Consider the following 23,418-nt stretch of genomic DNA (forward strand, 5'->3'; position numbering starts at 1 on the left):
CAAACATGGAGATCGTATTTATTATTATAACAGAGGAGAGGCTGCTTTACTGATTCGTATTTACAAATCTGTCAGCAAAGAAAGTAATATCCAGTGTAATTTATTAGCCTATTTTACAGCCCTGGCAAGAAGCATTTATATGTAATAGCAGCAAATGCCTATGCTCTGATTGCCTGCTACAGCTAAGTGCAAGGGATAGCATGGATGGCCGGGGTGGTGGCTGGCTGCAGGCAGTGTGTCTGCAGCCCAGAGAAGGGGCAGGCAGCAGGCAGCTGGCCCAGCCCCTTATGGAGGCTGAGATGCACACCCTGAGCCTGTTCAGTGATTGAAATTTTGGCAGAACACAGCAGAGCTGGTAACCACCTGCCTGCATTTCTGGGAATGCGGCCACACATCCGAAGCACAAGGAGGCTGGCATTTTTGAGGCCAAATAGAGCTGAATTGCTTGCAAGCACTGTGAAGGATGAGAGTGTAAAGCAGATCCTCGCACAGCTGTGGGGTTTGCAGGCCCAGTCCTGACAAGGGAACAAGGTTTCCTGGATCACAGAAGCACGGGGTACAAGGGGGACCATGACCCTCGGCTAACATAGGCACAAACTGAACTGCCACTGTGGAGGTCTCTGAGCAGAGCTGTGCTCTGGAAACCCTACTCAGAGAAGTTCAAATAGGCTCAGGGAACTCCCTGCACATGGTACCTTGTGCCCAAATGCTTGGCTCAGACTCAGACATCAATGTGAAACCTCCCTGCTGGGCTCCCCACTTGGTTCTGCAACACAGGGGGGCTCTCAGGTCCCTGCATGAAGGGAAGGGGTTGCAGAAATGCAAATGCAACCATGGATGCTACCAGCAGATGTAGCACTGCATGAACAACACCAGCACACAGCTTTTGCAGCAGACCTGCCTCCAGCAGGAAAAACACTTCAAAGAAAAAGGAGAATGCCAGAATGTCACAGAATTAGAAACTACTGTTTGCTAATAAGTATGCAACAGTATCTGGAGGCTGCGGGAAAATTTATGTGCTGCCTCTGAAAGATGGTGCCCCTGCAGTGCCTCACTTCTTGTTGGCACACAGAAAGTTGCAGGGGTTCAACTGCAGCAGAGAGGACACTGAGCTGCCTGCCTGCACTGCCCCATGCAGGCTCCACCACACTGCAGCTGCTCAGCCTGCTTCCACTCTTCTCTTCTCTCTCTTCACCTTCTCTTTAAGTCCTCTGCAACTCCAGTAGGGGTTTGGTGGGGAGAACACAGCTACCACAGCTGACACCCAGCAGAATCAGCATTTCACAGTGCTGCTGACTCTGCATGGAAGAGCATCTCAGCACAGGGGCAATTCTCACCTGCAGTGGTCTTCCCTCCTGTCTTTAGACCTGGCTGAACATGGGGGAGGACAGAGCATCTGGTGCTCAGAAAAGGAGGTGCTGTGGGTGCTCTGAGCACCTCTGGTTCTCAGCTGCTCTTCAGGAAAACTGGTATTGGCTTGTGCAGCATATGCAATGAGGGCTGGCTGAAAGGAGCTGCGAAGCTGTTGGGGTTACCTTCCCAGAGGACAAAGCCCACACTGAGGGATACCAAGGAGGTTATTGAATCTTCCTTTTGTCCCCGGGCCCCACAGTGTGAATGCTGCTGGTTTAGCTCAGCACTGGGCTGGCCCCGAAGCTGATCTCATGTGCTGTGCAGCTTTTAAGCTGCCTAAAGGAGAGGGTGAGGTGGATATTGTGCTGAGCCAGCCTGCCAGAGCTCCCAGGATCTCCCTCTGGCCACCCAGCAGCAGCAGCTCAGGCATCTCCTCTTCCAGGTCTGCAATATGCTTCCACTGACCTTGGCAGCCCAGGGAATGCCTCTGCCTCAGTGAAAATCCCCTGCACCTTCACATCCCTCTACCAACAGCATTGTGGGGTACCAGAACAACCCTTACACCTTCAAACAAGTCTGCAGAGGTGGACTAGGCTGGCTCCATGGCAATGAAATTATCCCCAGAGAGGCGGTGTTTCCACCAGGACCAGAGGGAAACACTCGTGTCACAATGCAGGGGCAATGTCCTCCTACCTGAAGCCAACTCTGCCTTCAGAACGGAGATGGAGAGTCTCACTGTCCCAGGGTGCAGTGTCTCATGGATGTCACAGCTCCTTCAATGAACAGCCAGTCCTGCAGCTCCAAGGAGGCCATTCCCCCTCTGACACACCCAAGAAGGCCAAGAACCACCGCATCTGGGCTGGTATGTCCAAGGACTTCCAGGTCCTATTGCTTAACATCCCATGCCTTCCAGGATTGTCTAGTCCTTGTCTTTGAGGTCTTAAGTTGGGAGATGTTTGGGGGCTAACCCAGAGTGTGATAACAGCAAGGACAACAGAAAAAGTATAAATGGAGGGGAGAAGACTTCAGGCACCCAACAACTCCCCAGAGCAACGTCCTGGACCCCAGGGCCAGCTCCTCAGACCAGCCCTTTGATGAAGCTTGTGTCTAAGTGCACTATCAGCATGCGAAGAAAGGACATTTCCTTGCGTGTGTTCTCAAAGATAATGCGAGGGTCGTCAGACTGACAGCGCAGGCAGTTGGGGGCCATCACCATGGCCAGGTTGTTCACATCCATCTTTGTTCTGCCCACATTTGATGGCTGAGCAAAGATCTGCAAGTGGTAAGGAAAAGTTGAGCTGGAGCAGCAGAAAAGGACAAGAGACTCCAAACACGGGGTCTAAGAAGAGGTGCAAGGACAGCAGAGATGTGGCTCCCTGAAGGGCAACACCCCAACCACCATTCATCCACAGGGAAAGACCACCACGCTCTGACAGAGCCGATGGTGCGGCAGCCTCTGCAGGCAGGGAATATCCTGCAGATCCCAACCTGTCCCTGTTTGAGAACAGTCCCATACCCCGCAAGATTGGGAACACTGTCACCCAGCAAAACTCCCTCCATTAATCCCACCTTAAACATGCGTGAGAGGCCCTAACAGCCACCTGATGGCACAGCACAGCTCTCCTGCTAACCGTGCCCCTTATGTCCTGGGCTGGTGGCAGAGAAGCAGATGGCTGGGCTGCCTACCTGCAGGAAGTGTATGAGGTAACACAGCACCAGTTTGTTGAGCTCCGGCAAAAGCTGCACCACGGCCACAGCAGCATCAGGGTTCTCATAGTTGCTGATACACTCTTTGTAGAACTCCTGGGGGATCACGGGCTCCTCCAGCTCCCGATACCATAGCTTGAGGAGAGAGGCTGCACAGAAAGGGTGCATGAGAACAACTCTGGTTGCCTTCCTACCATGTTCAGAGACAAACTAGACAAGCAGACAAAATGCCACAGGAACCAGAAGGCAGATAAAGGATTCTGCACTTCTGCTGCTTCACCTTAGAGGGTAACTCAGAGATGCTGAAAGCAAAACTGCTGCTGCTGGCCGGGTCTCAGCTGCCCTGCACGCTGCCTGGCTTGCACAGCCTCACTCTGACAGATCCTCCACCACCCCCAATGCTTTCCCATGGACAGCATTTGGAAAAGCAGCAGAAAGGCACAGAATAAAAAGCCAGTTGGTGATGACAGCTCACAGAGTACAGTGGTGTGTACGTATCCCCAGGCAGCAGCACGTATCCTGGGCTGCTCCTACTCGTTCCCCTCTGCTCTGTACCATGGCTGAGGCTGCACACACACGTGGCATTCCCTTACCTGGGATGTTGGGGTCACTGAGGCCACTTGGAATTCTCCACTGATCCACCTGCAACTTCAGTGCATTGACTTCATCTATGTCTCCGGGTATCCTGCAAGCAAAGGCACAGCAAGGACACTTCAGAAGGCAAATGGTACATGGCAATATGCCTGGTGTGGCGGCTGGCCAGCAAACCATGCCTCCAAAAGTGCTTCTGGGGCACTGGGGAGAAGGGAGCACAAACCAGCAGCAGCTACAGAAGCAGCTCATCAGAAAGAATGCTTTTAGACACAGCTTTAAAATGCAGGTAGAAGAGCCACCTGTCTCCTTCCCTCACACATCAGCTGTAACTGGCCCTCCAGCAGCACAGTCAGCCCAGAGATAAAAGCACCTCTGGCTAAAATATGCCAAGATATCAGAAACTATTGCAAGGCAAAGTTGATTCTTTTGTGACTTACCTTCAATTAATTTTAATAACTGAAAAACTAACACAAATCTTAAAACAAGCAAACAACAAAAGAAAACCAAACTCAGAGCCCTGAGTTCATCATACAGATACTCTGTCTCTCTGGAATCCTCACGTGCTCATCCACAGCAGAACATCCTGAGTTGTGTGCATCATCAAGGCTGAAGTGCTGCATTTGATGAACTGCTTTTATCTGACAGTTTCTGTCATCCTTTTATAATTGCTTTCAGACACTGGAGAGTACTGATCGGCATTGGTCTGCCTTTCAGCATGACCTGCTCAGGGAGATCCCACATGTGATAATTATCTGCAACTTCTCAAGTGTTAATTACCCACTGAAAGCAGGAGAAAAGCAGCAAACCTACAAGTAGGGCACTGTATTAAGGTCAGTGCAAGCTACTCTCTAGCAAAGCCCCGTTCTACAGCCTGCCTCCTGCAAGGGATGCTGCAGTCACAGCAGTGCAGTGCAGTGCAGTGGTCCCTGTCTGGTGCTGTCCTTCCTAGTCAGTTCAGACTTCCATCTACCAGGCAGCCCCTTCCTTCCCAGGGAGTACAGCCAGCACCAAAGGAGCACATGGGCTCACAGGGGAACAGACTTTCTCCAGAAGAGACGTGGGAAGCTCACACACCATGGCTGCAGATGCGGCTCCACCAGCAGCCTGAGCTTGTCCCTTCCCTGCACTGGCAGCCACTGCTGTCTGACAGAAATTCAGTGCTGTGCTGTCACAAGCTCAAATCACACCTAGGGTTTCCCTTGTGACAATACATGCAAATGGATTGATGCTACTTGACCACCCTGAGCCTGGGAAAGATCATTGCTTTCTGTTTGGCAGTGTGCTCTTCTCAGGGAAGGGGAACCCCGCGGAGGTCAATCGCCAGTTCTCAGCTTTCAGGATTGATGTGTGGGTGGATCAAAAGTAACACAGAACCCCACAGGCTCACCTGAAAATCCCTTCAGTCTGTTCTCCTCCCAGAGCCAGGACCTGCTGCGACAGCTGCGTCTGCACCCAGGGCAGCTTGTGGCCCGGGTACATGTCCTGCTGCCGCAGCATGATCTCCTCCAGAGAGCTGCCAAACAGCGACGGCGTCACGATGGCGTTTCTGGCATGTGTGATCTCCTCCACTGTCGGCTTGCGGAGGCCCTGGGGACAGAGGAGATCTGAGCACAGCCGTGGGCTGAGGGCTGCTCGCGTGTGTGCCACCTCTGGGAGCCCCCCAGCAGCCCTGGCTCTGCACGCGCTATAACTGAGGGGAGCCAAGGCATTCAGCTCAAAACGAGCGAGCAGCTGCTGCCTGCTGGCGGGGGGCGGCTTTGGAGTTTGGGGTGTCGTTGTGGGGGTGTGCATGCGGAGCAAAGCCAGCTCCGCGGGGAGCGCGCAGGGCCCAGTCTGTGCCTGGGCTGCAGCCGGGCCAGCAGAGGGCATGCGAACACCGGCCCCAGCTCAGCAGAGCGCCTGGTCGCAGGACAGCTGAACGACAGCCCTGGGAGAGGAGAATTTCAGCTATGTTCAAGCCCAGCGCCCGGCTTTGGATCACCCTCAGAGGTGCTAAAGGGCTCTGAGAAGCGCACACAAGAGAGCATCCAGAAACTGTTCCTACTGAAGGACACTCTGGAAGCGGTCGTCGATGCTCCCTGGGAACTCCCAGAGCCCATGGGGAGCAGCAGCCACTGGGCACAATGTGTGACCGTACATCTCCTGCTCTGCCCCTCGGGAACGACAGCAGTGTCACCCCTCCCAAGATATTTCAGCTATCTGCTCGCCGTACACAGAGTCCAGATGGCAAGGACACCCCAGAGGGATTTGCAGAAATAAAAGACAACCGGATCTGGCTCAGAGGCCTGGGATGGACGGGCTGGGGCTCCATGCCAGCATTCACAGCTCCATGCAGAGGAAAGGGAGGGGGGGGATTTCCAGAGCACAGAGGCCTGCTCTGCACCAGGCATCTCTAGTGAGTGACATCTTGAGCTGGAAATGGACGACTCTACAGTAAACCAGCTACAAGAGCAGGCCCATGCAAGCTCTAAGGGTGCAAATGGAGATTCCCCAGCGATGGGCATCCCCTGCAGATAGCTCCTATTGCCCTGGAGACTGGAAGCCATCAGCTTTGTCCTCCAGGTCCCCAAGGCCGCAGCACAGCAGCAGCCTTCTCCCACACATCCACGGGGAGATGAGCCATGAGCGATGAGCAAGCCTCCTCCGCTCTCTCTATCTCCATTTTCCATCACTGAATCAGCAGTGGCCTCCGAGTGTCACAGGGCTGACACCTCTGGGACCTGGAAAGCAGAGCACTGCAAGGCACCCTGAGCCCCCGGCACCACACAGCCACTCACCTTCTTGCCCCCAGTGACGGCTACTTTCTGGAGTTTGCGGTAGCAGTATTTGGCATACGTGCTGATGGGCAGACCTGGCAGGAAGGAGAAAGGAGCTGTCAGCCCACAGCACCGTGCTGCTGCCACAGCTCCGTGCAAAGCACCAGCACAGCAGTTTGCACTGGCACAAACATCCACCCCCATTCTGTGCAGCCTGTTCTGCAGGCAGGGCAGAGGCTGCTGAAACTTCCCATGGAGCACACCGAGCCCTCCCGGCCCCGCAGCCCCATGGCAGGTGGTGTCAGTGCAAGTTGGTGCTTGGGCTCCGAGGGATCTGACCTGTGACTCAAGGCTTGCAGCTCTGCACCTCACAGCCCTGCACACACACAGTCTGACCCCTGACTCAGTGCCCGGCATGGGCTCACATGCGAGCATGAGTCCCCATTCCCGCTGCATAGCAGAAGCTGTGGGGCTCACAGGCACAGGGCTGGGAATCCAAATGATGCATGAGCTTCACAATGAGCACACAGAGCCAGCCTTTTCCCAGGAAAGATTTCAAGCGTTTTAAACAAATTGTTTATGATTCAAACACTGGGATAGTGAGAGAGGCAGCAGTGTGCCAGGGCCAGAGAGCCAGCATCAGCACCGAGCCTGAATGAAGGCAGCGAGGGAAGGCGCAGGAATGCACAGGGTTCTCTCAGCTTCCCAAGGGCCTGCAGGAAGCTCTCCCGCTCTCCTGGCTGCAGCCTCCTCCAGTGCAGCCTTCAAACATAAGACTGAGGTGTGCTCTGTGAGGCTAACCTGGTGTACCAGAGCCCGGCGGTGTCACCACGAGAGCCACAGCCTTCTGCAGGAAGGGCTGCTCTTTGCTTGGTTCAGCTCTGAGGGCAGCAGAGCCAGGATTCACAGAGCTAATCCCCCTGTGACACCAAGAGAAATATTTGCTCTGACAGAGCAACTCATTGCTGGGAGAGTTTTCCAAAACTGTTGGCCTTTTGTTCTTTTCCGAGTCAAACCCAAATTGCTTGCTGAAAGCACTGAATAGATCTGCCCTATTTGATTCCCTGCCAGGCTTAAAGCTTGCAACAGAGTTCAAAATACTTGTGGCTTTTAAAATCTACATTCTGGTCAGATGCTGTTTATTTCAGAGCAGCCTTTCAAGAGCTCTATAGCTTAGGTAAGCTGGTCAGGATCCTGGAGTTCCTCAAATGCTCTCGATGCAGGAAGAGGACAAGCTTCCCTAGCAGAGCAACACGTCCCTCTGTGCTGGAGGAGACACAACAGCATCCTGCAGGCAGGCACGTCCAGGTGAAGCTCCCTTCCTGCTTTCCCAGGAACTCCGAGGGAAAGGCCTGAACCCCAGCTGGCACTGCCTGCAGTGCATGCCCTGCTCCAGCCACGCTCACACTGCGCCCACCCGACCCTGCAGCCACATTCCTGCCCTCCCCACTCCCATCCCCAGCCAATGGCTGCAGCCAGGACAGGTGGCCTTGGCCTGGCAGGGCTGCCATGGGGTAATTCCACTTCTGTGAGCGCACGGCAGGCCGATGGAATCCAGGCTGAGCTGCCATTTCCTGTGGTCCTGCAGCAGCCCCGCGAGCTCAGGAACAGAAGACTCCTCACAACCCACAGAGTGAAAAACAGTTTGCAAAGGAAAATATTTTCCCATGTGCTGGCCTAAAAACACATGCGGAGAGCTTCTTGAAGAACCTCTCCTTTTATAACAAGTTAAAACCTATGCAAGGCACATGGGGGAACATACCTTCTGGAACATGCTCTCCTGCCAAAAAATGTCTTAAAAATGTGGCAAACAACACGGATGGGAGCCCAGCCCTGGACGCATACTTTCACACAGCAGGAACCATTGTGTTTGTGTGCCCAGCACTGCACCCTCACGAGATCCTTCTGCACCTTTAGTTTTCACAGCCCTGCAGACCCCGTGCCAGCACCAAGCTGGCAGCTCATTATCTGCCTCTTTGTACAGCTCAGAGCTTCTAAGGCCAGCAAACATTCCTGCGGGATCAGGAGACAATCGTCCTTGTAAAAGCAGATCGTTTATTTCTACTCATTCTTCTGCCTTTCAATGGGTTACTGAGCCGTGAAAGGATCTTGCACCACCTCCATACCTCATCTACCCACAGAGAATTAGGCTGGAAGATGAAGATTGCATAGGTAAGCGTGGGAAACTTCACAGTATTTCTTTGGGTGCCTGTCAGATGCTAAACGCTTGCTCACCCTCCTGTTTGCTTACAAGCTCAAAGGGTATGGGGGGGAATTATGGCTCTGACTCCACTTTTCTCTGAAAGACATACATATCTTTGCATATATCACCAAATTGTTTGAAGACACTACATTTAACTTCCTTATAGATTTCTCTGTTAAATTGTTGCTAAATTGCCAAGCATCTAAGTATCTCATGGCTACTAATTAACTTCCCAGAACAAGCCTGCAGCTTCAGGAACCTCACAAGGAAGGCAGATGGGGCTGGTGGAGCAGACGTACCCCGAGGAACAGCACGGACATCCCAGCACTTCCAGCAGGATCGCCCTGAGCTGCAGCTCCTCTGGGCTCCCTCCAGAAGAAACCCTCCCATTGCTGTCACTCGTGGAACGCTGTGTCCAGCCCTGCCCTGCGTGCCTCCTGTGCTGCACTTTGCACTCTGTGCCTGCGGGCAGAAGGTCAGCTATCCTAAAACCCCATTTCACTCCCAGAGCGGGTCTTTTGTTTGCAATGAAGCATGCAGAGTCCTGTGAAGGGAGCAGCACGTGGCCTGTCATCAGAGCCCCAGTGAAGGCCACAAAAGCATTTCTGATTTTCAAGTGCTTCTTTCTGCAGACTTAATAAAGTTTCCTTGGTGTGCTGTTTGAGTACAAGTTCTTACCTATGTATTTAAGTAAAAACTACCTCTACCTTCTTCCTAAGCCCAAGCCTTGCACACAGCACAGGGGGAATTTCACAGCAGAGCCTGCTCAGCCCACAGGTGGAGCACGCCCTGTGCAGAGCGAGGGAGCTGTCCTATAAGATACCAAAGTCCCTCTAACAGCAGCACGATGACTTTTCAAAGGCTCGGAATGGGCTAAACTCTGCAGGGCCTGAACAGGAGAGGAAAAAGCCACATTCCTCCCCTAAACGATGAGGCCATTTCAGGTCTCTACTCTGAGTCCCACAGGAAGGCTGGCTGGCTCACACTGGGCAGCAGCTCTGAACAGGGGCTGTGACCAAGGAGCAACCTGGGCTGCCTGCCACACCTGCAGGTGCCACCTGAGGGCAATCTCTGCAGCAGTGCAGCTGCCAGGTCCCCACTGATGCTGGAGCCAGGCAGGAAGCAGCATCCAGCTCCCTTCAGTGAAAGACACTGAGGCTGCCATAAACAAACTGCTACCTGACATGAACGCACAGGCTTGGCTCCAGTTTCCTAGAAACAATATAAAAACTTGAACAGATTCAGTCTGGGAAGATTTTCGGCCAGACAAAGTACTATCTGTTCTCCTGCAGGCAGCAGTAAAACATGAGTCTGGAGTAATATGTGAATTCTTGTCCATTCAGCACAGATGTTAACTGTGCTCTGGCTGCAAGAGCAGAGGGACTGCCCAGTCCAGAAAGCGTGGGCAAGGGTACACCTGTACTTGGGCAAGGCAGAGCTCTTCACCAGATGTCAATGTCCCTGTGAAGGTCCTCAGGTTGAGTTGTGGCTTTCAACGTCCATAGCAACTCTGAGACAGATTCTTTTCACAGTGCTGGCTCGTGTGGCTTCTAACACTGGAATGTGCCATAGAGAAATCTGTGGCACATACAGATGGGCAGAATGACAGCCTAAGGTCTGCAGCCAAGTTAAAATCCCTGTTCAGTGAATGAAAGGGTTCCCACTGCTGCCATGGGCACCTACACCCACCCAATGCCCACCCGCACTGCTCCCTTCTGCCCACACTCCAGCCAGACCCCACACAAAGCCCTTAAGCAAAACTTCCTAAATCTAAGCCTACGCACTCAAATAAATGATCTGATTTTCAGCAGAGCTCAGCAATCAAGCGCATCTGAAGTCAGCGCAGCCCTCCGTTTTGTTCCCTGCCTCCCTTTACCTTCCTCCTCGGTGTTTTGTTTCCTCTTTTTCCTGGATTTTGAATTCTTCTTGTTCTTCAGATCCACAAGCTCCTTGATACGCTGCGCAACTGAAAAGTCAAAGCACCATTACGTGAGCAACAGAGGAGACCAAATGCTCCCTGTCCTCCACTGTTTCAGTGCGGTGCAATTAATACTGTGGCACGACAAAATTCCAAAGCCCAGCAGTGTCCACAGACAGGAACGAAAGCAGCCAGCCCAGCTCCAGGACAAGGAAGGTCTGCTCAGGGTCCTGTACCACAGCCAGCTCCAAACGCGCCCTCTGAGGGGCCCAGGACATCACTCAGCTTCTCTGAATGGCCACGCAGTTGAGAAGGGGGTCCAGGCAACAAGCTGATACCTAAATAAACTCATTGCCCAAATACCAGCAGAAGCAATAACCCACTTAAATAGTTCAGATTACTACCCCTGATGCGTGGATCCTGGTGCTGGCAGGGATTTTTTGCTCCAGGAACAAGCATAGCTGCAAGGAATGGTTTTGGGGAGAATCCTCACGAAAACCCTAATGAATGCTGCATATCCAGCACTGCAGCACTGCTGCCCCAAGGACCTAGATGTGCTTTGGGCAGAATCTCTGCACCAGCTCTGAGGATTCATGGGAGGCACAAACCTACGTTTGAAGCCTCAAGTGGGAATAAGTGTTCTGGATTTTTGAGACCGGACAAATCACAACAAGCACTGCTGAAATAGTCACAAATCAACCAATAAATACCCTCAAGGGAGATGAGCTGACGGCAGTTTCCTCCTGCCAAGGAAGGACGGACTCCCCTAGCACGTGGTGCTGGGGAACAAGCTCTGGCTGTAACTACCTGCTTACTGCCTATTTCTTACACAGAACCCACCAGAGCGCTGCTGGTGTGTGTGAGGCACTTACTGTTTTCATCACTGTCCAGGTGGCGATAGATGTAACCTTCCAGATAGGACTGGAATTTGGGCGATGGGGAGAAAAAGGCCAAACTGATGGCCATCAGTTCCCAGCCCCACGCCAGGCTTCGGTAGCAGGTGTTATCTGTTGTCTGCCGGATCAGCTGTATGTACAGCTCGTCCCGTAAGCCTTGCATGCTCCAGCACTTGGTGACCGTGACCAGCGCCACGTGATTGCGGTCCATGCGAGTCTGGCGATCTCCCATGTAGCTCTGCACCAGTTTGAACATCTCACACGCCTCTTTCTTGATGGTGCGGCTGCTTGTGATGAGCATTGGCTTTTTGATAGAGCCGCCGTTCCACGACAGCATGTTGGAGATGGAGATCCTGCGGCGGAAGATGCCCTGAGTGTGCATGTTCAGGTTTTTAGAAGCCCAGTCTGCCATGCTGCTCTGGGAGATGGGCTTCCGCAGGGTGTTGTAAGAGAAGTGGTATCCCATACAGCTGCCAGGCTGCCCGCTGCTCTCCTGCTTGGGGTCCAACTCTATTGCTCCGGGCTGCAAAGGAGAAAAGACGTGTTAAAAGCAGCTTAGCTGACTCCTAGCCCCGACAGAAAAATTCACAACAGTGCGTCATGGGGCTACCAGCAACTGCAAAGCAGTGCATCTGTACAAAACACGGCTTTGTGCTGCTTGTTGCTGACAACTGCAGATCTGCAAGAGCCAGGTTGGCACTTTCACACACTGACACCATCCCCAAGGGCAGCACTGGAGCACAGAGAAACGGGGCTGCTTGTCCCAGCTGTCCTAGAGCTGCTGGGAGCAGTGCAGGCAGGAGCTGGGCCGGCTTCTCAGGCAGCAGGCACACACCAAGGAGTCAGCCATCCCAGAGCTCATGTGCTCCATGTACAAGTCCACTCATCACAAGCGCACAGGGCATGAAGCCAAGACAAAGGGCTTCTTTTCCCTCAGACATTGTGTGCAATCTCACATGCAGCACTTGCCCAGCCTTCTTCCCCATCTCAAAGGATAACTACATAATTAGAGCTCTGCTATCACTGATCCCAAGAAAATTATGGTTAATAACTACTTGTGAGAAAAATACACTCATTTTGCCAGTCTCGAATTCAGTTCTGGACGGAAGCAGCCTGGGACACATGCTGAACTCAGACACCCAGCAAGCTGATAGAGGAAACAGACCGTTTTCTTCAACCTCCCATTCCCACCTACAGCCACTAAGTGCTCAACAGCCCGCAGTGCACGCTGCGTTCTCCAAGGAGATCCCTGGCAAGAAGGAAAAGCCAACCAAGATGATCTTGTTGATCTTGTGGTTTTTGGTTTCAAAAAGAAGACTAAGAAACAGAAATCACGTAATGAGACAGCAAAGGCCCTCAGTGAGCCCCAAAACACTTTGCTTCTGACACACACAGAGCACTTCCCTTCTCTGTATGGTGCATCATGGACACACCATGGACACACCATGCTCAGCTCTGCCCTGGCCCTGTACCAAAAGTCACACCTCCCAGCTCATCAGAGCAACCTGAAACAGGCAGGGAGCTTCACTAAGTTTCCTCAGGGAAAGCCAGGGACTAACAAATAGGAGCAAAGAAGAGGGTGCAAATGGAGCTGCCTGCTGTGCAGGGCTGTCTGCTGCATCCCACGGGAGAGCTGCGGGCCTGGGCTGCACAGCAGCAGAGATGTAACAGTGGAGAAAGCAAAGGGAGAAAGCACCAAGGCTGCACTGGACATGAGGTGACTTCAGTGGAAATTAAATCTGAAATTAAACCGTGTGCCATGAGGGTCCTCCGAATCCTAACAGGAGGAAAGATGGCAAACTAAATCCTGCCAAAGTGTTGTGTGGTGGAGAACAATGGCACCAGTCACGCAGGCACACAGATGGGCTCTAAAACAGCTGCTTCCAACAAAAAGATCCTGGGGACACCATCAGCAGTTTTCTGAACACTTCAGCTCAATGCTGAGGAGTGACTGGAAGGGAGAACAGAACATAAGGAACCATCACAAATGGATGAGAGTGAAAAAGACAAAATGCTGTCAAGCTGCTGTGCAAATCCTACCCCTGCTTCACATTCCCCACCAATCCTGGGCACCCCAGCTCAGACAGGACACACAAGGGCAAAGGCTACCAAAGAAGATATGAGGACCACTAAAACTGCAGGCAATAGACCTACAACAATGAACAAACGACTTTTAACAGGGGACATAACTTGCACCACTGGCACTGCTGCCACAGATGCTGCATGTTAACCCCTGGGCTGACCCATCCGCATCCTTCTGAGCTTTCACACCCCGAGATTCATCTTCAAGCTCTTTGACAAAGTGTAATGGAGCTTCCTGGCCACAATACAAACCACAGCAGCACAGAGGACCTGCTGCACAGGCACACCAACCCCTCCACCACCTCCTCTTCTCCCTGCCTACAAAGCCCTGCCGCTCCGTGAGCTGCTTGCTGTCCTGCAGGCACTGCGCAGTGTGCAGCACAGGCACTGACCCCCGGAGCAGCCCAGGCTCAGCACCACGACACTCCAGAGACACACGAGTTAACCTGGGGCAGACGGGAGGTACCTGGGAGGAGCGCCGCGTGGCACCTGACGAAGCCAAGCTGGTCCGGCTGGTCACATTCTTTTCTAAAGAATCTACTTTCTCAAAAGTCCTCTTCTGCCGCACTGTGTCCTGCAGAGCAGCCATGTCGCTGGGGAAGCTGCCCCTGCTCTCCAGGCCCTGTCTGTACAGAGACCTACTACTGGCCGAGATGTCATCCCTCGAGCTCCGGTTGATGCACTTTTTCAGGTGGTCGGACTGGAATCGGACTTTGCCGCTCTCTGCAGGGATGCCGCTCTCCAGACTTTGAGCATCAAGGCTGGCTTTGCTTCCCCGGCAGGCTGCTGACCTGCCCACCACAGCACGCATCTCAGCGATCAGCTTGTCATTCAGAGCCGTGAGCTCGCTGCTGCTGCCCACAGAGCCGGGCCGCCCCTGGCCTGCGCCCTGCCTCCTTCCTTTCCTTTTTCTCAAGCTTGGAGAAGGGCCGGTCGAATAACCGGAATCCTGATGGCTTATAGCAGTTGGGTACTCTTGAGTCTGAAGGCTGTTCTGCCGACTGTGGTGGGCTTCTATGCTCTTGAGAACGTTGGCTTCCAAGATCCTCCAAGACTGCTTGAAGCTGTCCTTTGATGCCAGCTGACCAGGCAGTTTAGTAGAGCCATCAGCTGTTGCAGTGGCCGAGTGGGAGACTTTGGAAGACTGGTCAACATTGACCATGTGTTTGATGTATTCTCTGCCAGCTGGGCTGTACTCAGTGGAAGAAGGATTTCTTGCATGTTTCTTTGCAGCTTGTTGCTGCTGCACACTTGGATGCTGTAATAGTTTGGTTGGTTGCAGCTGTTTCTTTAAGCTATTGCTTGGTGACCTTGGTGGAGACATCCCACTCACACCGATGCTCTCAGTGTCCATATCTACTGGCGGCTCGTCGTAAATTGGAGACTCCAAAGACGGCTCATCGTATATAGGTGCAGGGGAGGCGTACTTGGGGGAGGCAGGCTGGGGGGTTCCTGTCTGGCTCCTTGGAGGAGTCTGAGAAGCTGGACCATTCATCAGCACAAGGCAAAACCCGCCGTTCTCCGTCTTTTTGATTTGCATAGACTGCTTTCCTTCTCCGGGAGGTGTTTGCTTTGTGGCTCCAGGGCTCTGGGACACGGATTGAGGCTGAGCATAAATGGCTGGTTTTGGAAGAGATTTCTGGCTGTTGGTCTCCGGAGCGCACTGCAGATGAAGGGAACTGTTTGAAGAGCCCGGGACCTGCTTTAAACTGTTCACTTTGACCAACATGGCTGCTTTTGTACCTGGCAGAGGCTGCCAGTGGGTAGGAGTCTCCCTAAAGGAAGAAAGGCACAAACGGAGAATTATTAAAGAATGTTATTAATTCAATTATCCTCTACTTCTGCCACGTATCAGAATGTTAGCACCAAAGCACCTGAAGATCCCCCAGCTACGTGGGCTTCTCATAGTTGTTGTTTGTTTTTTGTTTTTTTTTTTCCTTAGAGATCCCCCTTCCTGAAATAACAACACATTGCTGCTACACACATGAGAAAAATCTGAGTCACCAAAAGCAGAACAAGGAGATAAAACAAGTTCTTCCTACTGCAACCTGTTTGGTGTCAGCAGCACCAAGACAGGAAGCAGCCTACTCTTCCAAAGGCTCATTAACTACAACAGCAGACAGAATGACCAGCTGAAGGTCAGTAAGCTTTTCTAAAGCACTCCAGCAGCTAGCAGAAAAATTACAGAACCACAGAACAGTTTGGGTTGGAAGGGACCTTAAAGAACATCCAATTCCAACCCCACGTCATGGGCAGAGACACCTCCCCACTGCATTAGGTTGCCCAGGGTCCCACCCAACCTGGCCTTGAGGACCTTCAGGGATGGGCCCCATGGCTTCTCAGGGCAGTCTGTGCCCGTACAGTAGAGTATTTCTCCCTAACATGTAACCTAAATCTCCCTTCTTTTGGTTTAAAGCCATCGCCCCTTCTCCTATTCATTACACTCCCTGATTAGGAGTCCCTGTCCAACTTTCTTGTTGGCCCCTGTAGGTACTCAATAAGGTCTCCCCAGAGCTTGCCCTTCTCCACGCTGAACAGCCCCAGTGCTCCCAGCATTCCAGGAGGGGTGCTCTACAAATAACCCTGCCTGTTCATTTACAAACTGTCAAACAATTATAAAAATCCTTCCAGAGCATAGTTATTTTTCTAATCTAAGTTTGTAAATCCATGTTTATTTTACAGCAAAACCTATGAGGTCTACAGGAGGTGCTATGGGGTGGACGTCTCCGGTTATGGGATGTCTGGTCGGTCGGGTAGGTCCTTCCAGTACAGTCCAGATGTCCACAGATCTGGTTCCCTTGGTTCCACTCAGCTCTCACAGCTTTGCAAACCTCTTCTGCCAGAGATGCTCGGTGCCTCGAGATGGTGCTCAGCATCAGCCACAACCCAGCAGGCTCCCTGCAGCCTCCCAGTCCCACAAGCACGTTCTGCAGCGTAACATCACCCCGCTGCCGGGCAGCAGCTGCACTCAGTCTGTACCCAGGAGCTCTGAGAAGGCAGAGAAAAGGCTGTGGAACCAGCCCAGCATTTCAGGTCTTAAAAGGCACGCCCTTCCCAGGAAAAGTCCCTTTGAATCTGGCCCTGTTTCCCACGTTCTGTCCACGTATCTGCCCCCAGTGTCACTAGACAGACCCCAGGGTGCACTGCCTGTGCACAGCAGGTGCTCCCAGAATGCTTCAAAGCCATTTTTCCCTATCTGAACCATAACACTTGCTCTCCACACCTCCTTGCCGACCTGCTCTCCATGCCCTCTGCGCAGGCACACAGACCCACCTCCTCCACATGCCTGCCCTCTTCCCCAGCCCCACGAGGCTCATGGGGACACCCCAATCCTCTGTGATGGAGGTGGCATTCACAGAGGGTCCTGCAGCCCACCACACACTGCTCCTTGCCCGAGCATTCTTCCTACAACCACTGCTGAAAACACAGCTGTTCCTAGAAGAGCTCCTGGGCCAACCTGAAGAACCAGAGCAGCAACACTTGGTATGCTTTTAAATGAGAGTTTTGACACCCACCCACCCAACAGAGAGGAGGAGCTCCCCACTTACACTGGATTGCAGCAGAAGTGGGCAGCCCCTCACTGCCCCAAGTCCTTCCCAGGGGTGGGGGGCAGCTGCCCCACCTCTCACCCAGCCTTCCCCTGATGGAGGAATCTGAGTGTAAAACCGAACTCACAAAATTCAGCGCTGCCTCTGTCAATAAGCTATGCTAAGCTATTCTTCACCTTCACAACAAAAGGCCGTGGAGTCCCCAGAGCTACACCTGGATAGAACAGCTTGGAGAAGAACCATCTGCACCTCCATCTAAACCATTTGTTTGGGTGAAACCTACGAAACCCCCAGAGTTGGCAGAGCCTAGCACCAACCCACTGCTCTCACTTCCACCTGCTAAAAGGGGATGACTTTAGTGGGCCCTCTGTGTTACAGCCACACAGCACAGCCACGCAGGGGCAGCTGCTGCCCTCGGCTCGCTGTGGCTGTGGGTTGGGTGTTAGGACAGGATCAAACAGCCCAGCGTTTGCCCATTCCTGAAGTGTCCCTTGTTCAGCTCCACTGGGACATCCTATGGGGACAATGCAGCCATGCTGCTCCAGCTAGACCATGGCATGCTCCCACAGACCAGGCGCTCTGTAAGGGAAGGTGCTGGAGAAGTGAAATCCTTAAATGCGTGCCATATGAGAGGTTACCAGTTCGATTTCAGACACAATATGTCACCTCCAACCTCTCTGACAGCAATAAGAGGCACAGCTGCGGAGAGGACAAGGCTTTTCCATCACCATGAAAGAGCTCTTGGTTGCCCCAAACTCACCCCCAGACGCCAAGAAAATCAAGCAGAGAGGAACTGGGACTTCCTGACTTCCCAGCACAGAGAAAGGCTCAGCCTTGTTCTGCTGAGCAGCAGAAGCCCTAATGGGAAGAGGAGCCAGCAGTGGAGATGTCCTAGCACAGCCTGCTCTTGAGCAACCAGCATGAGACTCAGCTGCGTCCCCTGAGACACTTCCTTCGAGGAATGCTTTCAAGCACTCCAATACAAACACCACAGCCTGATGCTGGCTTTCCCAGCCCGCACCCAACTGCAGCAGCTCTTACCAGCCTCCAGCTTGCTCCTGGATTGCCCATTGTTTGCTCTTCCCTCCCAGCAGCCTGCAGAAGAGGCCCCACTCCTCAGCTCTGCCCTTCCCAGCAGTCATTTTCCTGGTGCTTTCAGAAAGGCAAACGAACAGGGATGCTGCACCCAGCAGCACTGCTGCTGCTGCCCACGGTGTCCATGCTGGACATGGGGATGGAGAATGACACAGATCCACCCAGATCCACCTCTGCAGACACGTGCAAGACTCCGTGCACAGGTCCTGCCCTAAGGCCAGCAGCATAAATGTGCACAAAACAAGCCCCTATCAGCAAACTTGGAAGTGTTTCTTTTATCATAGAATCACAGAGTGGATTGGAAGGGACCTTTAAGATCACCTATTTCCAACCCCCTGCTATAGGCAGGGACACCTCCCTCCAGCCCAGGTTGCTCACAGCCCATCCAGCCTGGCCTTCAGTGCTTCCAGGGAGCGGCATCCACAACCTCACTGGGAAACCTGTTCCAGTGCCTCGCCACCCTCACAGTAAAGAATTCCTTCCTGATACGTAGTCTAAATCAACTATCTTCCAGTTTAAAACCATTTCCCCTTGTCTGTTGCTACATGCCCTTTTAAGAAGTCCCTCCCCAGCTTCCCTCTAGGCCCCTTCAGGTCCTGGAAGGTTGCTGGAAGGTCTCCTCAGAGCCTTCTCTTCTCCAGGCTGCAGAGCCCCAGTTCTCCCAGCCTGTCCTCATAGAGGAGGTGCTCCAGCCCTTTGTTCGTCTCCATGGCCCTCCTCTGGACCTGCTCCCACAGCTCCACGTCCCTCTTGTGTCAGGGGCTCCAGAACTGGACGCAGTGCTCCAGGTGGGGTCTCAGGAGAGCAGAGCAGAGGGGCTGCACCTCCCTCGACCTGCTGGTCACACTTGTCTGGATGCAACCCAGGTCAGGTTGGCCTTCTGGGCTGCAAGGAGAATGTAGGCAGCAGTCATTTCTCCAGCAGCACCCTTTTCAAGGTACGGGGAGCCATTTTCCCACAGTGACAGCAGCAAGTGAAAGCAGCTGCCATTTCCACAGGGAGGTCGGCCTCCCAACTGCACAGCACTGGGGCCTGCACCGTACTGGGCTGATCTCCAGAGAGTCTGCTCTGAGCTCGTGTGATGGGAGGGCAGGAAAAGCAGCAGGGCACGTAGGAGGAGGGACCGGTCACCAGCAGCGTACACCGGTGTGGGAACATCCCTGTTCCACTTGAGGTCGTGGAGAGCAGCACCCAGTTTAAGCAGCACTGTTAAGAGGCGCGAGGGGAAGGCGGGGCACAACAGGCTGCTAAAAGAATAGAAAAACCCTCAACCGCAAAGTATTACTGAAAAAAAAGGACTAAATCCCTTCCCCCAGCTCTCCACAGCAAGAGGCCCCACTTGGGTATCAGGCCGGGCTCCTCCGGCCTCTCCATCTATCATGGGATGACGAACATAAAGGGAAGAAAAACAAATGGTCCATGCTGCTGTTAGAGACATAAATGAAATGGTCTCGGGTGCAGGTACCTATAAAGATGTCAAATGCTACTAAGAACACTTAACATATTTGCCTTCTGTTTATACAGCTGTATTCCTGCTGAAGGAAGAAAGGACATGCTCATGTTTGTCTTTGGAGAAAAATGCAGACAGTAAAGCTGACAAGCTTTTGCTGCTGCTAGTCCAGACACCTTACCGAGGGTACCAGATCCCACCTGGGAGCCTTTGCTTTGGGCTCAGCTTCTCTCTCACCATTTTGTAAGCTAGAAAAACACAAGAAGTCTCTCCTAAGCTGTCAGATTTAGGGAGGGCAAGTGTTTTCCATGCCAAAACAAGGCATGCTAATGCTTGCTTGCAAATAGCAGTATCTACATGTGATGGCTGTGCAGGGAAACAACACCCGATCTCCTTCCACAAAAACATCTGTAAGCAGCTGCCATTGGCTTAATAGTGCAGAGATCTGGAAAAGTGACACAAGACCAAGCAGACCATCAGCTCCCAAACAAGCTGAGCACCTTCCCCAGTACTGGCCCTTCAGCAGGAGGCACTGCAGGGGTCAAAGTCATAGGCTCTTTCTTGTGCTTCAGCAGATCTTCAGTGAACACACAGCACCTTGCATGGAACAGCAGGCAAGGAATGAACTTCAGCTCACAGCTCTCCAGTGCAGATATTCTCCAGAACTGCCATCCTACAAGGTTTTCACCATTTTGGCTTTCTCTTTGCCCCTCTCCAGCACCACATACACAGTAATGTGACCTCAATCCCAAAAGCAAGTTGTGAAAGATGCCTGGCCTGACACATCACCCTGTCCAAATGCTGCAGGAGGAAAACAGGGACAAGGGGTGACAGGAGTACCGGGTTCACCCAAGCACTGCTCCAGCCCTTGGGTGAATCACTTTTCCTGAGTGTGACTCAGCAGCACCCACTGCACAGCCTTCCCCGCTGCTTGCACCACATTCTCGACAGCAGGACGATGCAGACAGGGCACGGAGGAGGCAGAGCGATGAGGGGCTGTCCCAGCACAGATCGGGGAGGGAATGCTTTTGTGCAGATCAAGCTGGCAAAGTTTCAATATGAAAAAATCTTGACTGTTGTCAGACTGGTTTGAGTGCAAGAAGATCTCTCAGTCAAACCAAATAGCATCCCGTTATTGTTCTTTCGTTGCAGGGTTGATACAAGAAAGTAGTTGAGCTCCGTCCCCTGCAGACCACTCTGCCTTGGCTGCTCACAGCTTGGCCAGAGTGGAGGGCGCTGCAGAGGACGGAGCACAGCTACTTGCTTGTACCAACAGGGACAGGAAAAAGCAAAGCAGCCCACCCATGTCCCTGGCCAGCCCAGCAAACCTGCCCAGGTGCCATCACCACATCCTACAGAGCTCCCATCACAGCAGTGAGCAGCCTTGCCTGTCCCCTCTTGTCCTGCTGGGTATACAGGTCTGCAGAGCAGTGATCGTCTTTTGATTTGTGTTTTTATGGCACCCCACAAAAATGTGGATGCTCAAGTGTTTCTGCAGCACTGGAAAGGCTTGCAGCGGCTTTACTCAGGACAAGGAGAGCAGATGAGTGCCACCTGGCAGTGCTTTGCACCAGCACTGCACCCTCCTGGGCACAGGCTGCGCATCGGTCCCTGCCCAGAGACCTGGTAAATACAAACCAAAGCTCTCCTACCTGCCCGTGTCCGGCCTCTTGTCGGTGGCACAGTCCCCTTTGCTCCTCTCCATCTCCTGCAGCAGGGCTGTAGGGATGGGGGTGCTCCTGCCTTCGCTGCCGCTGCTGCCCCGGTGCTGCCGGCCCCGGCAGTCGGGCTGGGAGCTGTGCTTCATGGCCTGGAGCTGTGCCAGGGGCACGATGTCGCAGCCCTGGGGCCGGTGCCACACCGTCTGCCGCGTGATGGCATTGTAATAGTAGAAGCGGTTGTTGTTGTGGTCGAAGAGCTCCCACCACTGCTTCTGGTCCGACTGGCGCACCTTCAGGTTGGGGGGGGGCTCCCAGCCACACTCCCCTGTGGTCAGGTTGACGTACATCCGCTCCTGGGAGCGGGGCTCAATGATCTCCACCCAGTCCGAGCTGTGGGGAACGAGAGGCACGTTAGTGTGGGCAAGGAGGCAGTCGAGGATGGGGAGCAGAGCTCATCCACGCTGATAAAACAAACCGAGCACTGGTGAGACCCTGGGAGCTCAAAGGATAAACGTGGAGCGACGCAGATAAGTGCTTTGTGGGGTCTGGCTTTCTGTCAGACAGCTCGGGGGTGGGAAGCACGCAGTTAGATTGGCCATCTCTAAACAGCCTAATGGAACCAATGGGCGCAGAAGGAACGAATCAGTGTCTGCTGATATTGAGGGCACCACAAACTGCACAGGGGTATTATCCATAACAACAGCATCAAAGAGGAAAAGGAGGGCAGCAGAAGAGCCCAGCAGCGTCGGCAGGAGAAATCCCAGGAGACAGCAGTGAAGACAGGATAAGGAAATGGAAAAGCGGGGCTGATGGGTAGCCAGGGTGCCCAAAACCATCACGGTTGGGCACAGCCAGAGGGGGACTCAGACCCACACTTGTGGGCCGCTCATGGCAGGAGCTGCTGGGAGCTGCGGGCCCAGCATGCCACTGCTGAGAGAGGAAGGCAGGGTTGGAGCAGCACAGCACAGCCACGGCACCACAGGAACACGGCTCAGGCAGAGGTGGTGGGAGGAGAGAGGCCGTCACACAGTGTTGGCTTGGCAGAACAGAAAGCACCCTGCGGGACTCGGCGGAGCAATGGAGCTGTAACATTCGAGAGCACGAAGGTTGGGGTCTGTTTTGCCAGCAAGAGGATTAGCAAAGATGTGAGGCGCCGACCAGCCCTACCAGCACTGCTGCTCCTCGGGAGGGAGGAGAGGTCAGCTATTTTCTGTTAAGTGCAAGCTATTGAAAATAACGAATTCTTCTCATGGCACTCGGCCATGACCGAGTGTGTGTTGCTAACTATAGTCTTCCGTTTTAACAAGCCCACATTTATCTCTGCGTGCAAAGACACATAAGTGGACGCCTTTAGTTGGTGACCTCTTTGCTCACCTTACATTTGGGGCTGAGGATTACCGAGTTGGAGCTCAATGAGGCAAAAATCTGCACAGAACACATTGAAATGCTGAAGAGTTTGGTACAATCACAATCACACGTAAAGGAAGAGAAGGAAAGGCAAGGAGCACATTCCTGGAACAGGGCCAGCAGCGGGCTGCCACACAAGTCTGGAACATAACATCAGGAACTCTGGAAAGACGTGATAAAGACAGGATTGGAGATAAAGTCATAACTTGGACACAGAAATGGATTCAGACTCCCCACTATGAGAAGTTTCTCCGGAGCCATCCGAATGAGGCCTTGTCCCTGCCCACCCCATGGCAGACCCTGGATGCAGAGCAGGTTGGGACCCCGTGTCCCACTCCCGGCCCCCCCGCTGCCACCACACAGCAGCACCACTGCTGTCACCCTAGTGGGAATGCTGTGCTGGCTTTGGTCCATTTCACTTCCACTGGGACAGAACGCCTTTGGCTGCAGCATTCCCCACAGACCGACCCCGGTGCGAGGCGCTGCTTGGAGCCAGGGCACCCATCTGGGCACCACAGCTCAGACTTCAACAAAAAGGAGGAATTTCAACAAAATCCCCACTTGCTTCCAAAAACAAAAACACATTCCCAGCGTGTATCCTCCTTTATTGTCTGAGAGTTTCAGAAGCTTCCTTTGTATCCTAAGTAAATACACAAATACTTTCCAAGCCTCTGAGTTTGCAAATAGGCCCCAGCTCCAGCCGCTCGCTCTCACACGCAGACCTGCTGGTGGGCTGTGGGGCTGCCAT

The 23,418-nt window shown here is 53.2% G+C and overlaps 1 protein-coding gene across 1 annotated transcript; it reads right to left on the minus strand.

Moving 5' to 3' along the window:
* Positions 1 to 23,418, minus strand: LOC100539630 (rho GTPase-activating protein 39-like). Its single transcript, XM_031556592.1, has 10 exons — positions 23,331 to 23,418; positions 21,255 to 21,714; positions 13,976 to 15,284; positions 11,404 to 11,950; positions 10,490 to 10,579; positions 6,432 to 6,505; positions 5,042 to 5,241; positions 3,654 to 3,745; positions 3,040 to 3,209; positions 1 to 2,626 (listed from the first exon to the last, which is right to left on the minus strand). The coding sequence occupies exons 1-10, from the start codon at positions 23,416 to 23,418 to the stop codon at positions 2,432 to 2,434; spliced, it is 3,225 nt and encodes a 1,074-aa protein (XP_031412452.1). The 3' UTR covers positions 1 to 2,431.

Source organism: Meleagris gallopavo, chromosome 22, assembly GCF_000146605.3.
Source record: "Meleagris gallopavo isolate NT-WF06-2002-E0010 breed Aviagen turkey brand Nicholas breeding stock chromosome 22, Turkey_5.1, whole genome shotgun sequence".
Classification (NCBI taxonomy): Eukaryota; Metazoa; Chordata; class Aves; order Galliformes; family Phasianidae; genus Meleagris; species Meleagris gallopavo.